This window comes from Procambarus clarkii, chromosome 49, assembly GCF_040958095.1.
Source record: "Procambarus clarkii isolate CNS0578487 chromosome 49, FALCON_Pclarkii_2.0, whole genome shotgun sequence".
NCBI classification, from domain to species: domain Eukaryota; kingdom Metazoa; phylum Arthropoda; class Malacostraca; order Decapoda; family Cambaridae; genus Procambarus; species Procambarus clarkii.
Window position 1 is genome coordinate 16,741,969 of NC_091198.1, and position 22,278 is coordinate 16,764,246.

Consider the following 22,278-nt stretch of genomic DNA (forward strand, 5'->3'; position numbering starts at 1 on the left):
AGTGTCATGAACACTAAACTTGCACAAGAGATTCCCGATATAATCAAAGGCGGACACGGACGCATTAGACAGACATGGCAACAAAAAGCCATGTCGACTTGAGAATGGTCCAGGACGGACCGAAACGTCGTCGTCCTTTCACCTTCTAATGTGTGGTTTGGTCAACATACTTCAGCCACGTTATTGTGACTCCTCGCCTGCACTTGGCAACAAAGCTTAGCACACCCAACTGGCAATGCAAAGCATAAAAAATAAAAGGGTTAGACTAGTGTTAGGATAAGGAAGTTAACCTTCCATTACCGACGTGGAAAATAAACCTAGTCGAAAATAGGCAACTCTACAGTGATGGAGACAGCAGAAATTAAAAATTAGGGTTGGAAAACAAACAATTCAGTGACAAAGACTGAAAAAATAAAGAATAAAATGAGATGTACCAAGTAGTAATAGATGATTAACTTAGGGCACCTCAAGGTAAGGGTGGGAACACACACTACTGGAAAGCACAAAGGTAGTTAAATTTAAGAGAAAATGGGAGTGCTTGGAAACAGGTGAAGATACTAGGAGGAGGCAAGGATGTGGGAAGTGAACGTCGAGTTGCCATGAAGGTGGGGGAATGGGGGGAGAGGGACGGAGGAGGTAGGCAAGATGAAGACAGGTGGCAGAAACCATAATGGCGAAATATGACCAGAAACGTGTGGATCATGTCTTTATGGTACGTGCAGCTGGCCAAGCTTTCTCCTCCTCATGACTGCACCAGTGGTAATATTGGGAGACGCGACACAATGGCACATCTATATTTATTTATATACAAGAAGGTACGTTGGGTTTATGGGAGTACATAGACTTGAAGTTTTACATGTAAATTTTACATCCTAGTTTTACACTTTTGTAAAGCACGCAGAGCGTTCGGGCAGAATCCCGAAACATCAGTATTTGGCAAGGCTTAGAAGTAGTGGCAGATGATGTTTACACTTCGTGTAAGGAAGGACTAAACATGACATGTTAGACACTATGCACTTGACGGCCAGAGTTGGCTGTTGTGTTTATGGCTCAGCTGATCCTTGCTGCTTTAGTTTCGTTTCCTATGATTTTCTGTCCTGGTAGTTTGAGTTGTGTGTCAATTCACTGGTCCGAATACGGTGCATAATTCTGGTTTAACAAAAACGACAAGGAAGCGAACGCAGCAGAATAGCAAGCTTGAGGTCTGAAAAATGTGGATCAGACAAAGCAACCCTTGTGGGAATAAGATTTGATACCAATATCTAATCAAAAGGGGGGTACAAAATGCAAAAATGACCCGAATATAATGCCCGACTGTCTAAGTGATTGGGCATCACTCCTTTCCCCCGTTTTATCCCAAATCCTTTTAGCCATACTATAGTTTTAATGACTTGGTGCTTCCTCCTGATAATTACTTTACCTTATTACGATATGGCAACGATGCCTTGACAACAGTAGAAGATAATTTTGCCAAAGTCTATTTTTCTATCCATAAAAAAACCTAGAACCTCTGTCCACTTACTACAGGTCAACCAACATTTATTTTAACGAGTTTAATTCATTCAGAATGTGCTGAACACGGTTAAATTTTCCAACACTTAAAAACGTTAAGCGCTTAGTTGATTAAATTTTTATATAAAAGTCCCGTCTTACTTTAATATATAATAATAAGCCAGAATAATGAGTAAGGCCACTGTTAACACTAGTAACGTCTCATCACTTTCTCCACAATAAGCAAACCTTTCCAAGTCAACCATATTGCAATACTGCCAACTGCTAGATAAACCAAGCTGCCTGTTTTACGATCAAATTCCCACTCAAGTCCGCGTAAAGTACCCATAAACAAAATCTACAAAGCCAATATACAAATTAAACACTAAACTAACTACAAATATAGAGATAAACACGAGTTAGAAGGTTAGAATAAGATAATAAGACAAGAGGAGAGGAGGGGTTGGTACGCCTGATGTCGCATGAATCAGCTGACGACAGACATTAGAGCCTACCTGTATACTGAGGGTCCTGAGGGCGCTCCCACGAAGCCAACCTCCCTCTCCACACCTTACAACTCCTTATTTCATGGATGCGCTCATTTAAAACACCTTAGACCAAAAATTCAATAACTGCGCGGAGAGGTGGAGTAACCGCCCAGTTGAACCTCTGAACAAAGACTTGCTAGAGCGTCATTTTGGAAGGCCTTTTCCACACACTAGGCTAATTCACCGCCGTAATTTCCCAACCATTGGTACGATACACCTATTGAGACATTCTCACTGCACTAAGAAGTCAATTTGTCTTCTCACGTTCGAGAATTCGGTCAACATTTTGGGAGGAGAGGAACGTGTGAGGCGAGAGTGTGAGCCAGACGTGTTGTGAGGCGGCCAGCTGATTCCCCGAGCCCGGAGTTGCTCTCGTCCCCAGCCACTCTCCCCCTAGCAACTCCTTTTTTTTTTCCTTTATACTTCAACTTGTCCTTTGTTCAGTCCATTTTATTTATCTTTGGGGCCATTAATTCTTAGAGAATATCTTCGTATAACTATATAATCTATTAAGGGTGATCAGTGTGAAGTCTACAACTATGTACTCCGAGATGTCACTACTTACAAATATATAAACGATCGATCATTTGAAAAATATGCTTGTCTAGGCTGTGTCAACTCCTTAGGTGTTCTCTAAGTTTATGATTACCATGCAGCCACTTGAAGACGATTTGTTATGTTGTAATCATTACTCCACACACGATACATTCTTATACTGACATTTAATTTCAAATTTAAAGTGTCTTTATAGAAAGACACAGTAATTTAATTGGAAACGTTTTGAACCCAGTCTATCGAGTGTCATATGAACGAGCCAAGTACAAGCACATCTTATATAACATATGTTGTACCTAATAGGCCAAGTAGACTAACAAGCCGAGTTTTCCTGAAATTATATTTTTATCTCCTTTGGAATGATAAAGCTTTCCATTTTATTATAGATGATTTCAATATTTTATTTGAGTTAAACCTAACATAGAAATTTGATCAAACCTAACCTAACCTAAGTCGGAAATTCATGTTCTTAATTAATATAATATTATAATATTAATTGTAATAAAAACAATTAAAATGCACCTGATTGAAGATGACAGATCAAACGTCTCGACAGCTTGGTCGACATCATACCTATGCATGTCCGAAACGCTATGCGTTTGTAGATATATTTTGTATATAAATAACGAGTTTAACTTAGATTAAAAGCTACATCCTTCATGGGGACAGGTGTACATCCGTTTGTGGGGGCAAGTGTACATGTATACAACGCTTGACTGCTGTAGAGGGTTCTCCGTTAGCTTCGGGCTGTTTTTAATAAGGAGGTCGGTAGTCTTCTTTGTGTTAAAGAATATGATCAGGTCTATGTTTGGGTTAGGAGTTATGCTTTTTACTCCTTTACGGATTATTTCTTTCGTTATTCTTTTTTTTATGTTCACTGTGCATGGTTGATTTGTAATATGATTTTATTAGGGGTGTTGTGGTTTCTGTTCTTGGTTCAGGATTGTACCATCGGTCCAGGTGTTGTCTTATAGTAGTATTTATTTCTGTGTTGCTATATCCATTGTTCACCAACACCTGAATTATTCTTTCAAACTCCCTCCTCACGTTGCTCCAGTCCGAGCAGTGGGTAAGCGCTCAACGAATTTAAGCGTTGAGAACACTGGCTTTGTATCTTGGGGTCACTCACTTCTACCGTTTAGGCATAGTTTGTAGGCTTGGTGTATACACTGGTGCTTACAGGTGTTCCTGTTTTTGTTATTAGTACATCCAGAAATGGCAGACTGTTTTTTTCACTATTTTCATGGGTAAATCAGAGTACTGAACTAAATGATCTAAAAAGCCATCTAGAGAGAGAGTCAGTACTCCGATTTACCCATGAAAATAGTGAAAATAACAGTCTGTTATTCCTGGATGTACTAATAACAGAAACAGGAGCATCTCTAAGCACCAGCGTATATACTAAGCCTACAAAAAAAAGGTGATTCTTCAGGCCCAACCGGAGTCCCACCAGGATTTTACCACAGGTCCGCCTACTCTCTGGCCTGCGGGTAGTTTTTTATTATTATTATTATTATTATTATTATTATTATTTTCTACCACAGACGTGGCCACACATTTACAATGGTAACCAGCATATATACATTTTCTTCTGTCCTCCATGGACAGGGTTAGAGAAGTAGTGGTATGCACATCCTTACGCCTCTCCGAACATAGTCCAGAACTAAAGGAACCCGTATTTACACCGAGAAATGAGGTACAGTTCTCTGTGTGTATATCGATCCTTTGTCTCTCTTGAAGGTTGATATTAACCCTGGCAGTGTGACGAGCTGCGGTCATTACTCTCACAGGTGGAATGGTCACTACTCTCCCAGGTGGAAGAACATGCAGTTTGGAGGATATAACATTTGGGTGTTATATTTTCTGCTATATTTGTTATATTTGGGTTTCTCCGAAGAGCAAACAGTTTTTAGGATGTTGTCGTGTGATATATATATATATTCCTAGACTGAGAGAGAGAGAGAGAGAGAGAGAGAGAGAGAGAGAGAGAGAGAGAGAGAGAGAGAGAGAGAGAGAGAGAGAGAGAGAGACAGTACTGTTGCTAGGCTGGACAGAGAGCCTAGGATATCCTGCTGGACACAGAGCCTAGGATATCCTGCTGGACAAAGAGCCTAGGATATCCTGCTGGACAGAGAGCCTAGGATATCCTGCTGGACAGAGAGCCTAGGATATCCTGCTGGACAGAGAGCCTAGGGTATCTTGCTGGACATCCCCCCCCCCTCTCCCTGGCCAGTGATACAGGGAACAACATTAGCTCTTAGGCCACTTGAGAGCTACCTGAGGCACTAGCAAGGGGACAATGTAAGCGCTACTGACTGCCATTCGAGATCTTTCATGTTACTGGAGTTACGTAACGTAGCGTCTTGCTCTCTCACTCACCCACTGAGGAACGGGGTCACGGGACAACAGGAGATCTGGCAATCTCTTTTGAAATACAGACGAATACTTGTGAAATATTGTTTATCTTGTGAATCTTATTTTACACACACACACATTATATATGTGTGTATATATATATATATATATATATATATATATATATATATATATATATATATATATATATATATATATCTATATATATCTATATATATCTATATATATATATATATCTATATATATATATATATATATATCACTAGAAGCCTATATATATTTTGTAGGCGGTACTGTTATTGCAATAGTAATTTTTATATCATATTTGTTGTAGTTTTGTGATCTGTATATTCCCTGGTACTTGTATTACGAAGGCTATATGAATACGTGTAAATCATTTGTTATTATTTGCATTAATTTGCATTAATTTTATAATCAATGTAAGCACGAGAAAATAATTAATCGTGCTGTCAAATTAATAAGCAAACATACAGTACAAATGTGTAAATCACTGTTGAACTTAAACATATGTTTATTAATTTCTATATAAGCTACATCATTTAGTACTACGCAGCACACTTCAAAAAAGTACTTTATTAATTAAATAAGGCGGAAGGCTAAAGTTTATTGGCTCCAGACGCGATACCTGAATGTCCATAAGCAAATGAATCTCAGCATTTATTGATGTCCTCGATATCACTCAAAGTTATATAATCTGAGCTAATGAAACTGATTCATCAGAGGATCTTAAGGGGACTCATCTACCCAACAAGACCAAGGCAACGTTGCCACCTGTCAGAGAGCAGCTGGGGACGAGAGTGATTATCAGCTGGCCAGCCCAAACATAAACCCGCTGCCTCAAGCCAGCGTGTCGATGACGTGAACGTTCATAGAAAACGTATCAAGAGTTTGGGATGTCTTCTGATGTAATTAATTTTGTCAATAAAGGTGTTAATAATAATAAATTCTGAGGCCAGATTCACGAAGCAGTTACGCAAGTACTTACGAACCTGTACATCTTTTCTCAATCTTTGGCGGCTTTGTTTACAGTTGTTAAACAGTTAATGAGCTCCGAAGCACCAGGAGGCTGTTTATAACAATAACAACAGTTGATTGGCAAGTTTTCATGCTTGTAAACTGTTTAATAAATATAATCAAATGCTTATGTATATAGTACTTTTATTACAAATGAAATAGAGTATGAAATTTTCAGTCTAGAAATAAACCATATTAGTTGTACTTTGATTGCTGTAAATAACTCCTACTTTCATAATAGACTTTCGCATTATAGAAATAACTTACAAATGTTCTAGGAATTGTATATTTCATTAAAAATGATCTAATACCAGAAATTGTAGCCAATTATCCTCAGTTTGGTAACTGTCGGTAGCGCTGCAGGTGATTGTAACCTTGCCAGCGCCGCCCCTGCACAGGATGGGGGCGAGGTGCATGATAAGCACATGAAAATTGTATATAACTGGTTCAACAATCTCTCTTTGTCAGCACCGCTCCCGTGCCAGGTAAGTCCACTACGGGCTCACCATAGCCCGTGCTACTTCAGATACACTGGCTGACACCAATACACTCAGAACTTTACACTTTACTGTCATACTGTCACTTATTAAACACCTTAGAGGTATTGCTATCCTCCGTATTGCTAACCACTTTCCAGGACTTGATATCTTGGTATACAAGCATCATGTTGTTGTTGTTGTTTTAGATTCAGCTACTCGGAACAAAAGTTCCAAGTAACACTATGGAAATCCACTATGGTGAGCCTATAGATTTACACACAAGCATTACTGGCGATGAGTCACATGACTTCACTATATTGATTCACACCCCTCACCATACAACTTTTTCTCCAACAGTGGATTTGGCATTTCACCAGCGACTTAACATATTCCTATATTTTCTAGCATACAACACCTCATCCCTCTCTAACGTATAAGTTTGCATATACACATATGCAGCCATTATCCAAGTACTGGGACCTCAAAGGTGTAAACAAAGACATATTTAATCCTACAAACACGATATGAACTTACAAATGTCTGGTATATAGTAATTTCTAAATTTTCATGATTAATAAGGTTTTCTCACTAGGCTGCGAAGGGCTCTGAAGAAGCAATATGTCGTGTCTTCACGTCAGGTGAAGACTGGAAGGACCGTTGTCACCAGGAGGGTGTGTTAAGAAGCTGAGGTCGCCAGAACTGGAAGAGATGTTAAGAGCACCAGACAATACTGAGACACGTCTCTACAGCCGAACGTGGGCAACACAACTGGGCGACGCAAGTTGTGCTGGAGGCTACTGTGACTTTTAACTGACCATAGGGTTATTTGGGAAGTCACTGGCTTATGTGGACAGTACTTTCTGTATTTAACTGTGGGAAAGGTGATTTGTGGACAGTACTGTCTGTATTGAACTGTGGAATAGGTGATTTGTGGACAGTACTGTCTGTAATGAACTGCGGAAAAGGTGATTTGTGAACAGTACTGTCTGTAATGAACTGTGGAATAGGTGATTTGTGAACAGTACTGTCTGTATTTAACTGTGGAAAAGGTGACTTGTGGACAGTGCATTTAACTGTGGAAAAGGTGACTTGTGGACAGTGTATTTAACTGTGGAAAAGGTAATTTTGTGTAATCAGCGAAATTACAAGCCAAATATAGAATTTTACTTTGGCCATCTACCGCCTGGTTGTAAATACACACCTCAGGTCCTCTGACCATCACACAAAACATCAGGCGTCACGATTACAGACTCAATATGACCCAGACTGTAAACATTATCATCATCCTCACCAGTCCTATTAGGTATCAGTATATCTTCAAAAGATGTCAATTACTTGGCTTTACTTTACCCTTACGTATGAATAGATAACAACAGCTGAAATAAAATTATGAGGATTTTATCATATTAATAGAAAAACGGCAAATCACACATATACACAAGTTAGCTACAAATAGTGAGGTTTTTGAAGATTTTTGTTGTGTAATCAAAACAGGGAACTGCCTCAATCTGTAGTGATAACGGCGATAGATAATTCTAATCAAACAAGAGCTAATTTTTGTAATTGTTCAGAGATCGAGTCCATATCCCCATTACTTGGTTCTCATAAATTCCGGTGGAAAAATCCTGCTCTATATACCATAGGCTATTTTATAAGCGGTCCGTGCCGTTCCTCAGCTTCTCGCTCAACACTAATAGAACTTAAACACTTGTTGTAATGCTTGGAAATGCATGCCATTTTACTCCCCTCTCCACTACTCTGCCACATCCCTCTTCACTACTCTGCTACATCCTTCCCCGCTACTCTGTCACACCCCTTCCCACACCTCTCATGTTGAATGGAATGGGAACACTTACACAGTTGGACACAATTCACTCACTTACACTGCTGAACACAACCCACTAATCTATTTTGTGACACAATACACTGACCTACACAGTTCAACACAATATATACATGTTCTGCATGTATTATATTAAAAGTGCCACTGTACTTTTAACTGATAAATGACACATTTTACTCCCCCTCTCATAAGTTAAACCCAACAATATGTTACAACCGAGAACCCTGCACATACATGTTACATATTATTTACTAAGTACAACCACAAGCACATTAGTGAATAAATATATGCATTTTGCTTCACAGAAATCAATCCACTGGTTTCATGTACAATCTTTCTCTAGGTAGCTTCATGGCAGAGAGTACACCTGTAGCAGGGTAAGGAAAACACTTGTAATTGCTGCATTTATTATGACAAGTGAAAGAGTTCTCTGCCCCTCACATACAAAGCAAAAATATTGTGGTCATTTCTCGACACGTAATGAAAATGTTAGTTTCATTTAGCTACTCAGTGCCTTAAACTCAATGGGGTGGAGTGTTTTTTTTACTCTTAAAAATGTTCTACAGTCTTTAAATAACACATCACAATTAATGTCTGAAGTAGGCTGGAAAGTTAAAAGGAATATGATTTGTGCCAATGATGACATCTCTTGTATAAAAAATGTATGGAGTCCATCCAATGGAGTTGGAAAGCCTGACGTCATAGATCGATTGGCCTTACTTACAGGAAAGGCTTACAGGAAAGACAACACAGAATATGACTTTGCATTATCTAATGCAATTAAAAACCATACAAATTAAAGAGATTACTTCGGATTTAGAAGAACTAAGAAAAATACAAAGACTTGATAGCTGCAGTAGTAAAATCTATGCAAACATCTGTAATAATTAGTATTTGTATGATGAGCAGAGATCGAACCAGACAATGTGATGTAGATGTTATGAGAATTGGCTTTGGCTATAGACACATCTTGGCAGGTTAGTGAGGCTGAACCACTACTACAATATTCAGCCTGTAACAAACCGTTAAGGTATTCACTTGAACGCTACATTATTCAATGTGAAACTATAAAAGATTCTAGACCTCCTGGCCTATTGCACAATCAACTATGTGGCTACTTTACTGATATATTGGAAGACATCCTAACCATTTATTGCAAATTTCCTTGTCCATATTAAAGAATGGAGAACAGGGAAAAGGAGACAAAGAAGCAACAAATGGAAAAGAAGAAAATAGGGAAAGGATATAGTTTTTTCACTTGGTGACAACGAACAATAGAAAGTTGCATTTTCAAACTCGTAAATTCAGTAGATAAATATAGTAGATTGTAATCTTATGAAATATATTTTTAAGTTTACAATTTAGACCTATTGTCTTATGCATGATCCTTTGTCTTGTATGACAGTGAATACGAGCAGCACCTCACTGCAATAAGACCTAATTGAATTACTCCGATTATGCAAAATTGTATAGTAATTTTGTCATTAAAGATATCAGTAATAGTTATCTTCATCGCCTTGTACTGTGATTTTTTGTAATAAAGTTCAAAGTTTATTTACAATTTTTTGTATAGAAACCGGATTTGATGTAGCATTCAATCTTAATTAGGTCTGAAGACTATCTTGTTATGATATAACATATATAGCATTAGCAGGCGAGGAGTCACAATAATGTGGCTGAAGTATGTTGACCAATTCACACACTAGAAAATGAAGGGATGACGATGTTTCGGTCCGTCCTGGACCATTCTCATGGTCCAATAATCGACTTGAGAATGGTCCAGGACGGACCGAAACGTCGACGTCCCTTCACCTTCTAGTGTGTGGTTTGGTCAACACATTTCAGCCACGTTATTGTGACTCCTCGCCTGCATACGAAACTCAAGAAGTTTACTTAACGCGAATATGGAACAAATGTCATGGATAAGCGTTGGTGAAATATAGAGCGCAAGTAAGAAGTATGAATGAAGAGAATACGTTGTTGTTGTTGTTTTAGATTCAGCTTCTCGGAACAAAAGTTCCAAGTAGCACGGGCTATGGTGAGCCCGCAGTGGACTTACTTGGCACAGGAGTGAAACCAGCGGGGCTATAACTGCAGAGAATATATCACAACAACAACAAACTCGCATCCATGAAATGAATATGACGACGTTCCGGTCCGTCCTGACTCTTTCCAAGTCGTGAAATATGATTATTACTTAAGGTGTCCATGAGACAAAAAGAGCTGCTCTAGGGACTGAGGCACCAGGGACTGAGGCACCAGGGACTGAGGCACCAGGGACTGAGGCTCCAGGGACTGAGGCTCCAGGGACTGAGGCTGTAGGGACTGAGGCACCAGGGACTGAGGCTCCAGGGACTGAGGCACCAGGGACTGAGGCACCAGGGACTGAGGCTCCAGGGACTGAGGTTCCAGGGACTGAGGCACCAGGGACTGAGGCACCAGGGACTGAGGCTCCAGGGACTGAGGCTGTAGGGACTGAGGCACCAGGGACTGAGGCACCAGGGATTGAGGCACCAGGGACTGAGGCACCAGGGACTGAGGCTCCAGGGACTGAGGCTCCAGGGACTGAGGCACCAGGGACTGAGGCTCCAGGGACTGAGGCACCAGGGACTGAGGCTCCAGGGACTGAGGCACCAGGGACTGAGGCACCAGGGACTGAGGCTCCAGGGACTGAGGCTCCAGGGACTGAGGCTGTAGGGACTGAGGCACCAGGGACTGAGGCATCAGGGACTGAGGCTGTAGGGACTGAGGCACCAGGGACTGAGGCTCCAGGGACTAAGGCACCAGGGACTGAGGCACCAGGGACTGAGGCTCCAGGGACTGAGGCACCAGGGACTGAAGCTCCAGGGACTGAGACACCAGGGACTGAGGCTCCAGGGACTGAGGCACCAGGGACTGAGGCACCAGGGACTGAGACACCAGGGACTGAGGCTCCAGGGACTGAGGCACCAGGGACTGAGGCTGTAGGGACTGAGGCTGTAGGGACTGAGGCTCCAGGGACTGAGGCTCCAGGGACTGAGGCACCAGGGACTGAGGCTCCAGGGACTGAGACACCAGGGACTGAGGCTCCAGGGACTGAGGCACCAGGGACTGAGGCACCAGGGACTGAGACACCAGGGACTGAGGCTCCAGGGACTGAGGCACCAGGGACTGAGGCACCAGGGACTGAGGCTCCAGGGACTGAGACACCAGGGACTGAGGCTGTAGGGACTGAGGCTGTAGGGACTGAGGCTCCAGGGACTGAGGCACCAGTGACTGAGGCACCAGGGACTGAGGCTCCAGGGACTGAGGCTCCAGGGACTGAGGCACCAGGGACTGAGGCTCCAGGGACTGAGGCACCAGGGACTGAGGCACCAGGGACTGAGGCTCCAGGGACTGAGGCTCCAGGGACTGAGGCACCAGGGACTGAGGCACCAGGGACTGAGGCTCCAGGGACTGAGGCACCAGGGACTGAGGCACCAGGGACTGAGGCTCCAGGGACTGAGGCTCCAGGGACTGAGGCTCCAGAGACTGAGGCTCCAGTGACTGAGGCTCCAGGGACTGAGGCACCAGTGACTGAGGCTCCAGGGACTGAGGCACCAGGGACTGAGGCACCAGGGACTGAGGCACCAGGGACTGAGGCTCCAGGGACTGAGGCACCAGGGACTGAGGCTCCGAGCTGGTTCCTAATCAGTGGAAGTGTTAGACTGAGTTTCGTCTTCATTGGCGTAGTTAATCTTGACAGGCGGCGCCTCCGTCTCAATGTCTCGTACCTTCTCCGGCAGTTCGCTAGGGCTCGGCTCCGACAGTAAACGGGACATCTGGAATATTCAGACACGAACACTGAAGACAATCATATAAAAACCTATAAAAAAAACTGATCTATTAAAACCAAAACAATAGGCTTTAAATGTGTCGCAGCTACGTACCTCAACATGCCTGGTAAGCAGTGGTACGAACTCGAAGTCATTATCATCCTCGCCAAAAGGATTGAGGAGAGCTTCGGCGACCTTTATCCAGCCAACATAGAAAAACAGTTGAAGGAGGGCAAAGATCGGGATGTAGAGATCTATGGTGTGGTTGGCGTAGCCTTGGTCCGTCCTCAGAAACTGCTCCCCCAACACGGAGAAGAAGAAGAAGGAGTACACCGCTATGGTCACAACCTGTGTGAGCAAGGACGATGTATTATGCATCAGCATTGTTGTTGTTTAAGATTTGCTACTGGGAACAAGAAGTTTCAAGTAGCACGGGCTATGGTGAGCCCGTAGTACATGCATCAGCAGCTGCAGGTAAGCTAGTACAGTATATGCCTGAATACTGTCATATACTGTAATTAAAATAAGTTCTTGTAATGTTACCAGTAAATAGGCATTTCATTATAATTCGGCTAAACTTGTTTTTACACACAGAAATCACAATAGCGTGATGCATCAAATGAACAAATTCACAAGGGCCGTGACGAGGGTTCGAACCTATACGAACTTACGTTTGAAATTATCCCGGACGCTGCCTTAATCGACTGAGCTACCATGTCGTAGCTCAGTTGATTAAGGCAGCGTCTGGGATGCTCTCGGACGTAGGTTCGAATCCTCGTCATGGCCCTTGTGGATTTGTTCAGTGGGACGAGGGGCTTGCACAAACGTGAGTAAACTCTCATAACAATACACTCCAAAGTTAAAAATGGGGAGCTCCGCTAAGATGAGGTACCCTGTCATATGTCACCTCATGCTTTGCCTCACTTGGGCCATAGTAGGAAGCAATTTTATGGACCGGAATCCATTTATCTTTTCTCATTTTTCATAGATAGCTCTCTGGGCACCCTCTAAAATTCATGTGGTGGGCGACCAGGCCTGTGAATCTACTCCTCTGGAAGTCTTGACCCCTTATGGACATTCCTATTATATATGTTGTGACATCACACATAAATGTGGAATGGATTTACACATAATATAGAGTTATCCAACATAGTCTGGGAGTGACCCGCTTCTCGTTCCTCACCTCCACTTAGGTGAACTGTTCTCTAAAGCCTATGAAATATTATATAATTCTATTTTACATTATGAAAGTTTATATGTAATTTGAAAGGATGTTAGAATTAGAAGTGCTATATCGGGTAAATCATAACCGATAAATTAATCTAAGCAAAATTTTTTTTTGTAAAACCCAAAAAATAAAATTATTGCCCACAACCAACATCAGTTCTCAGTCAAATCTTTCGTAAGTCTCGCACCCGTGACGTTATATTAATATTATATTTTTTTAATATTACAATATAATATGATATATAATATAATATTTAATTATAATATTTAACATTTAATTTAATAATTTATTTAATTTAATTTAATTTAATGTTAATTACTTATAATATTTAATTACATTCAATATTTCTGTTCTTGTACTGAAATCTTCGTTTAACTCTTCAATATTCTGGACCAAGAGACAGTGCTATACAGCCTTACTGGTTCAATATTGTCTTCTGATATTTTTAACATAAAACAAGTATTATTGTTGAACTGAAAGTAAACAAGGAGTGTATTGTACTCGTGTTAGTCTAACATTCTATACAAATAGACCAGGACCCAGATTCACGAAGCAGTTACACAAGTACTTACGAACGTGTCCATCTTTCCTCAATCTCTGGCGGCTTTGGTTACATTTATTAAACAGTTTACAAGCATGAAAACTTGCCAATCAACCGTGGCTGTTGTTATAAACAGCCTCCTGGTGCTTCGGAGCTCATTAACTTTTTAATAATTGTAAACAAAGTCGCCAAAGATTGAGAAAAGATGTACAGGTTCGTAAGTGCTTGCGTAACTGCTTCATGAATCTTTCCCCTGGTGTTCATAACTTTCTTACGATTACAGATCCTTAGTGAAATGCCCAATATGTCCCCATACTCTCCCCTTTCCCCCTGTTCAAATCACCATAATCATCACCAGCCCTATTAATTACCATTATGATTTGAATGTGTCAATAGCTTAGTTTTACTTTACATATGGATTGCTAGGAAAACAACAGCTGAAATAATAGCATAAGGATTTTATAATATATTTATAGAAAACATGCAAATCATAAACTAGTTTCAACAAGCGAGCATTTTGCTACTATTTTTGAACGATCAAAATAAGGAATTGAGGTACAGGAACTGACGGTGAGTTAATTCTAATCTAACCACAACTTTTTTGATTATTCAGAGATCGATTCCCATATTCCCAAGGAGTATGGTTGCCCTGGTTAACAACTCCTGCTATAGACAACTCTATACAGGTACAGACATATTGGCTTAAGAGTTTTTTTTAATAATTATACAACCTTTGATGTTTATATAGAAAATGAGCCATAATAACGTGGCTGAAGATATAATAACCAAACCAAACATTAGAACATGAAGAAACGACGACGTTTCGCTCCGTCCTGGACTTGTTAATGGTTTAAAACGGACAGAAACGTCATATTCTTCATTTTCTGATGTAGTGGTTTGAAGTGGTTCATTGTACTGTACTTCATTTTCTGATGAAGTACAGTGGTTTGGTCATGACACCGTCGATCTTTGCTGACCTGAGTATAGACGAGGGGGACATTGTACTCGTGCCAGCCCAAGAGCCCCCCACACTTGGCCCTGATGGTGATGATCTCTGCGGTGATGGCTCTCTGGCCGGCATCACTGACCAGGCCGTCTCTCTTGGCCCGGTCAACGGTCTTGCACGCCCACAATATCGGCGCCCACGCGTTGTGCACGCTAGACTTGCTCTTCAACGTCTCTAGGATCTCCTGCTCGCTCTCAGTCAAGAAACCTGTCCACGTGAGCAATGAAAATTGAGTTAATAAGCGAAAAACTTATAACACACTTCTACGACAATTAATATCACTGCAGGGGGTAGAAATAGCCTAAGCTACTCTATCCCTTTGAGATGTATTTCTTTCTTATCTCAATAAACATACTTGAACTTAAACTTGAAATATCACTGCTACTGTTACAAATGATGACAATAATAATAATAATAATAACATAATTCAGCCATAAATCAGAGAAATCCTGATTGTGTAGTTAATGATATTTTAGTAATGGATGTCTATATACTGACCTCAACTCTTATCTCACACACTGAGCACTGATTCCATAATTAAGTTTTCCGGTTGGACAACTGAATGTGTTTTGGGGGTCCTGGGGTTTACCCCCAGAACCCCCTTGTACAAACATATCCAAGGTTGAGGGGTGTGATGGACCAACAGTCCCCTGCGGGGATTCCTAATTCTTATGTACCATCTTAGCCACTTCAGCTATCTAAGCGAGTAAGATGTATTAAGGACCAATACAATTTTCGCCCTGCTAGTCAGACCATTCAGTGGTTCAGGGCCAAGCGACTTACTGTGGACTCAAAGCCTAACTTTGAGTGTGGACTCAAAGCCTAACTTTGAGTGTGGACTCAAAGCCTAACTTTGAGTGTGGACTCAAAGCCTAACTTTGAGTGTGGACTCAAAGCCTAACTTTGAGTGTGGACTCAAAGCCTAACTTTGAGTGTGGGCTCAAAGCCTAACTTTGAGTGTGGACTCAAAGCCTAACTTTGAGTGTGGGCTCAAAGCCTAACTTTGAGTGTGGACTCAAAGCCTAACTTTGAGTGTGGGCTCAAAGCCTAACTTTGAGTGTGGACTCAAAGTTCACACACCCACAATTACCATTTCATTAAGCCTCGTGCAGGGCTCAAGAAAAAAGATGCCAGAGACTATAGAGAACCTGATTACCGAGGAGGACTTGAAGTGGCGACGAATACAAATTTGGAATTCGACATTTACATTTGTGGTTTACACAGGTGCCTAACATACCGGCCATTACCAGGCTGTTGAGTGTTGGGTGCTTTCTCTTCACCACTGGAGAGATGATGGTGAAGGTGAGGGCAATGGTGAGGTTGACGTAGCGAAGTATGGTGCTTCTTGCCTCCCTCGCTGCTGCATTCTGTATAAGACATTCAGGGTTAGCACCTGCTGTATTCTACAAGGTCGGCAGAGGTACAGTACATATCACTTATTTAATTAATAAATACTTCCCGAACCGCTATGCGTGTTAGTGGCTGTGCATGAATGTAAAAATACGTCTTATGTAATCTCACCAACCCATTGTATCTTCTTGCATATATATATTATTATTATTATTATTATTATTATTATTATTATCATAGAATACTATTTTGGTAGCAGTCTGGGATACATCAAAACTTAATTAGTTTGTTAAACACCGATACAGCCTCTGGAAAGTGAAATTTTGCTCCACAAGCCTATTGCATTTCTATCACAAAATATTTATATACAAAGGACATTTGCGTACAAATGATAGAATGAGGAAACCTTACCATTAATAACGGTAGTACAGATCATGTCGCCCTGTGAGGAAGGCCTGTGATTTATAATGAACTATAATGAATGGTGGACATACTGCAAAAAATATTTGACTTCTATACCAGAATACAAACAAGAGATAATGTTATCTTATATTACAACGCCAAATACTAGAATATATATAGCAAAAGAGAGCAACGTTTAAACAACAAATAACAATGTTATATTGCCATAGGTTCTCTCAAGCGTGTGTGAATAAAGAATTTATTTTATTATTTATTTATTTATTTATATACAAGAAGGTACATTGGCTTTGTGAGAATACATAGCATGGTGTTTACAATCTTGTAAAGCCACTAGTACGCGCAGCGTTTCGGGCAGAATGTATTGGCGATGGATATGATAACACAATGTATTGATATAAGAATGATTACATAATACAATTGTCGATAAGTATGATTGCATAATGGGAGCCTATGATGATACATATACACATGGAGCCCCAGGGTAGGTAGAGCAAGGGGGAGTTTACCTGGCCTGGGATGCAGGGGAGGTAGAGCAAGGGGAAGTTTACCTGCCTGGGATGCAGGGTAGGTAGACCAAGGGAGGAGTTTACCTGGCATGGGCTGCAGGGTAGATAGAGCAACCTGGCCTGGGATGCAAGGTAGGTAGATTAAAGGAGGAGTTTACCTGGCCTGGGATATGTGTAGCGGTGAGTATGGCAGTGTTGTCGGGGAAGGGTAGAGTCTGGTATACACCCCACCACCGGTTTACCACAAGGGACACGAAGAAGCCCAGCACAAAGGACACCGGGATCAGGTTACGGAACCGGGAACAGTGGATCACAAGTCTCTCAAACATTCTGCAAGGCATCCAGGCGGCCGGTAAGAAGCTTGAGAGTGATATATTGACAATAAAAAGTCATACAGGGAAATACTTCCTGTTACGGGAATAGGAAATGTATCATTTGTAAACTTTGTTCTAGTAAACCCTTGACATAATCACCTTATTCATAACTGGTTTTATTCGACTTAGTCTACAATATTATTATTTTATTACAAAAATTAATAAATCTAATAGTAATTATTATAATTATACAATATAATAAAAATGTCCTTTGTGACATATATATAGTGAATAAATGGAAATAATTATAGTGACAATAAAAGATACATTATATATACTTTATTTAAGTCATCTGCCTTAAATATAGAGATAAAGCTGATACTGAAATTTTATTTTAAGATATCAATTTAATAGCATTAATTAATTAGAGCGGTGAGATACATATTGGAAAATACAGGAAATCAATAATGTATCACAAATTTTAAAGATGAGGCATTTAATTTATAGAAATTTCCACACTTCTGAGTTTTACAAAACTAACAGGATCAGAGGCTTCCCTGTGTCACTCCCTTGAGCACAGAGTAACAGTGATCTGATTTCAACAGGATTTAAACGGCTTGGGCCAGATTCGCGAAGGAGTTACGCAAGCACTTGCGAACGTGTACATCTTTCCTCAATCTTTGACGGCTTTGGTTACATTTATTAAACAGTTTACAAGCATAAAAACTTCACAATCAACTGTTGTTATTGTTATAAACAGCCTCCTGGTGCTTCGGAGCTCATTAACTGTTTAATAATTGTAAACAAAGCCGCCAAAAATTGAGAAAAGATGTACAGGTTTGTAAGTGCATGCGTAACTGCTTCGTAAATCTGGCTCCTGTTTTCGAACACATTGGGTAGTGGGTTAGTGAGTACTCAATCACAGAATGTAATCGAAGCGCTTTTGCAATGGCATTGCAATTCTAATCAGCTTATCCCTGGTGAATTTCTAATGCCTGATCTATGTTGATGTTGGTTACTAGTTCTGTTGTTTACAACTATTAGTGGCTCTGTTGCTTGACCACTGTTAGTGGCTCTGTTGTTTGACCACTGTTAGTAGCTCTGTTGCTTGACCACTGTTAGTGGCTCTGTTGCTTGACCACTGTTAGTGGCTCTGTTGCTTAACCACTGTTAGTGGCTCTGTTGCTTGACCACTGTTAGTGGCTCTGTTGCTTGACCACTGTTAGTGGCTCAGTTGCTTGACCACTGTTAGTGGCTCTGTTGCTTGACCACTGTTAGTGGCTCTGTTGCTTGACCACTGTTAGTGGCTCTGTTGCTTGACCACTGTTAGTGGCTCTATTGCATGACCACTGCTACAGTGGCTCTGTTGCTTGACTACTGTTAGTGGCTCTAAATATTACCCAATATTGTCGTCCTAGATGAGGTTGACTAACCTGTAGTTGTTGGCGGGGAGTTTACCTTTGTAAGTCGCTGGGGAACGCGAAGCGGTAGAGGAGAGACAAGGTGTAGTAGAGGACGATGTAGAGAAGCATATCCTGCCACACCATCTTGTACACACTGCCTCGCCACCTGTAATGAAGTGTACTCACACTCAAGGTACTCCTTCAGGGAGTAACAGGGGTACTAGCAGTACTCCTTGTACTCTGATAGCCACCAACAGAGTACAAGGAATACTCCTCATCATTATCATCAGCTTGATAATACATCAGAGCTGACACAACTTAACTGATAGTATTGATTTTGATGCAGCCTATCATTTGTATATTGTTTGAGTTAATAAATCACTGTTATGACTGATATTATTATTATTATTAACAGGTGTCCCTGGCAACGGGTCGACCTTAAGCGAGAATGGAGTGGAGGAGGGGAAGACACAAGAGGGGGAGGGGGGGAAGCAGACACTTACTTGAGCAGGAGCTTCCAGAAGGAGCCAAAGCCACCTCGACTGGCAACCTTATCTGTGTAGTGGACGGTCATGGCGGCGGAGGACCTTGTGGAGGACGACTATGGTGGAGGACGACTGTGGTGGAGGACGACTGTGGTGGTCGTCTAGAGCAGATCTAGAGCAACAACACACAACGATTAGTCCTTGAGGAGTGCGACATGTCCAGGTCTTAGATCATGAGAAAGCGCCAAGCCGTTACGACTATATAGCACTGGGAAGGGATCAGGGTAAGGATTTGGGAGGGGACGGAGGGGAAGGAATGGTACCCAATCACTTGTGGACGGTCGGGGATATGTGAAGCCTCTCCAAAAGCATTCGTAAACATACAGATGTTTACGATATATACAGATATACACCAGCTTGTTCTTCAGCCCTCCTGTACATACTGATGAATGTATGAACCTCACATCAATATATACCCAAGAGGATCTTATAGCGCAGCTTACGTTCTCGGCTCCCAGCCTAGCATCTCGGGTTCAATCTTACACAGGGTCAGAGATGGTTGGGCACGTTTCCTTTCACCTGATGACTCTGTTTACCTTTAGTAAATGGATACCCGTGAGTTAGGCAACTGTAAAGGTTACAGCCCAAAGACTGTCATCATTAGCTGGGGCTTAGGAAGACCTCGATAAGACAAACAAGCCTCTTGCACCCGTCTGTGGCAAAGCAAATCAAGTGAGTTTATGATTCATCTTTTAAAGCAATATATAAATTGGACTCTACCAACCGTGACAACGTCTGATACCATACTACTTGTGTAAAGGAAGAAATGTATATGTTTATCTCTCAGAATATTCTAATGAGGTTTAATGAGAGAGAGAGAGAGAGAGAGAGAGAGAGAGAGAGAGAGAGAGAGAGAGAGAGAGAGAGAGAGAGAGAGAGAGAGAGAGAGAGAGAGAGAGAGAGAGAGAGAGGAGAGAGGAGAGAGGAGAGAGGAGAGAGAAGAGAGAAGAGAGAAGAGAGCAGAGAGAAGAGAGCAGAGAGCAGAGAGAAGAGAAGAGAGAAGAGAGCAGAGAGCAGAGAGAAGAGAAGAGAAGAGAGAGAAGAGAGAGAAGAGAGAGAAGAGAGAGAAGAGAGAAGAGAGAGAGAGAGAGAGAGAGAGAGAGAGAGAGAGAGAGAGAGAGAGAGAGAGAGAGAGAGAGAGAGAGAGAGAGAGAGAGAGAGAGAAGAGAGAGAGAGAGAGAGAGAGAGAGAGAGAGAGAGAGAGAGAGAGAGAGAGAGAGAGAGAGAGAGAGAGAGAGAGAGAGAGAGAGAGAGAGAGAGAGAGAGAGAGAGAGAGGGGGGGGGGGAGGAGACACAGTGTCTACTGTAGCGGAGACATGCTTAATGCAACATGTAAATATATAGCTTAATAAATTTTGCAATTAATTCATGAGTGCTTTAACTTTAAGCGTTATCTTCTGTACCACTGTACTTGTACTGTTGTTACAGCACTTTGTCAACTGGATATTATCAATTACAAAAATGTATTAAATATACACTTTTAAGCCACTTAACCCATGCAAATGTTCAAGCTGTATACTGACTCACAAGACTGGTCACCACACATACACTGACTCACAAGACTGGTCACTACACATACAGTGACTCAGAAAACATTGATCACCACACGTACACTGACTTACAAGACTGGTCACCACACACACACTGACTCACGAGACTGGTCACCACACACACACTGACTCACGAGACTGGTCACCACACACATACACTGACTCACAAGACTGGTCACCACACATACACTGACTCACAAGACACTGATCACCACACACACACTGTCTCACAAGACACTGGAGCAGTGTGAGCCACACCCACCCACAAGAATGTCAACAATACAGGTTCCTCTAACACCTCATTTATAACACTGTCCCACGCGGGAAGATGACTAAATGGTACCTTCTAATACATATAAATATATACCAAATAAAATACACGGAGAATAGTATACTTTCAAGAATACTCACTCAGTTTAGTAGTGTTTTCCTCCGGTAATTTCAGTTGAATTCCAACATTTTTGTTGTCACTGGCTGTGTATGGAACTGATATTAATACTGTAATCTGCAGTGTATGGTTACAGTGAGGCACTGTATTCCTGGCGTGTTACAGTGGTGGCCTCGCCACACAGCTAAGGAGACCCCAGGCAACACTTCTACCCTCAACTCCAGCAACTGTCAACTCCTTGCCCGCCGCCAGAGCTATAATCGTGCACTAGCAACTCTTCAGCCAATGGCAAGAGTTTCCCTTTCTGAGTGACGGTGACGCTAAGTGATGCTCCTCTACTTTATACGATGTATTATACAGTGGGATTCTATAATTATGTTCCAGTGTCTGCGGGGGTTAATAATATTGATCACAAGTGGTCAATATGTCGGTATAATATAACATTTAACATGTCATGATGATGTCATCTCTTATATTTTGATATGCATTTGTTTATTTCTTTAGTAATTGTAATTGTTCTTTGGTAATTTGCTGGAGATTGTGATGAGTGACGGGGCCATGCTGGCCGCTTTGTTAACAGGTAGTTACGTTCACAATCTTGTTGTCACCATTAATCTGGAAAACCTAATCTTTACAGGGGATTGGAAACACCGCCAGTTTAGGGGTCACGACATTCAGAACGAAGAGGATATTAGTGGGATGAGAAACCGACGAAGCTAACTGGAAATGCTTTTGCAGTGAGTGTGTGGGAGTGTGGGAGAGGGAGCGGCATACAGGATGCTTCTCCCATGCCGTGGGTGTGTGGGAGTGTGGGAGAGGGAGGGGCATACAGGATGCTTCTCCCATGCCGTGGGTGTGTGGGAGTGTGGGAGAGGGAGGGGCATACAGGATGCTTCTCCCATG

At 41.6% G+C, this 22,278-nt stretch overlaps 3 protein-coding genes across 6 annotated transcripts in view; all 3 read right to left on the bottom strand.

The window, feature by feature from the left end:
* Nucleotides 1–2,397, bottom strand: part of atos (atossa) — a 121,468-nt gene extending 119,071 nt beyond the window's left edge. For all 4 annotated transcript variants that reach the window (XM_045750258.2, XM_045750253.2, XM_045750254.2 and 1 more), the window contains exon 1: nucleotides 2,007–2,397. The gene's annotated coding sequence lies outside the window, so the exon portion shown is untranslated. The remainder of the gene's footprint in view (nucleotides 1–2,006) is intronic.
* Nucleotides 2,398–8,717: 6,320 nt separating this feature from the next.
* LOC123763211 (bestrophin-2) lies at nucleotides 8,718–21,614 on the bottom strand. Its single transcript, XM_045750261.2, has 8 exons — nucleotides 21,399–21,614; nucleotides 19,396–19,549; nucleotides 18,948–19,058; nucleotides 17,334–17,505; nucleotides 16,134–16,263; nucleotides 14,868–15,103; nucleotides 12,236–12,469; nucleotides 8,718–12,127 (listed from the first exon to the last, which is right to left on the bottom strand). Exons 2-8 carry the CDS (start codon nucleotides 19,464–19,466, stop codon nucleotides 11,993–11,995), a joined length of 1,089 nt encoding a protein of 362 aa, XP_045606217.1. The 5' UTR covers nucleotides 19,467–19,549; nucleotides 21,399–21,614; the 3' UTR covers nucleotides 8,718–11,992.
* LOC123763330 (uncharacterized) lies at nucleotides 10,521–11,051 on the bottom strand. Its single transcript, XM_045750482.2, has one exon. The coding sequence runs from the start codon at nucleotides 11,049–11,051 to the stop codon at nucleotides 10,521–10,523; it is 531 nt and encodes a 176-aa protein (XP_045606438.2).
* Nucleotides 21,615–22,278: the final 664 nt, after the last annotated feature.

Bases quoted from the DNA above. Each gene is read 5' to 3' on its own strand.
- LOC123763330 (XM_045750482.2), bottom strand. From the start codon at position 11,051: ATGCCTCAGTCCCTGGTGCCTCAGTCCCTACAGCCTCAGTCCCTGGAG.
- LOC123763211 (XM_045750261.2), bottom strand. From the start codon at position 19,466: ATGACCGTCCACTACACAGATAAGGTTGCCAGTCGAGGTGGCTTTGGC. The intron at 15,104-16,133 runs GTATGTTAGGCA...TCACGTGGACAG, and splicing joins CAACAGCCTGGTAATGGCCG to GTTTCTTGACTGAGAGCGAG. The intron at 12,128-12,235 runs GTACGTAGCTGC...TGAATATTCCAG, and splicing joins TGCTTACCAGGCATGTTGAG to ATGTCCCGTTTACTGTCGGA.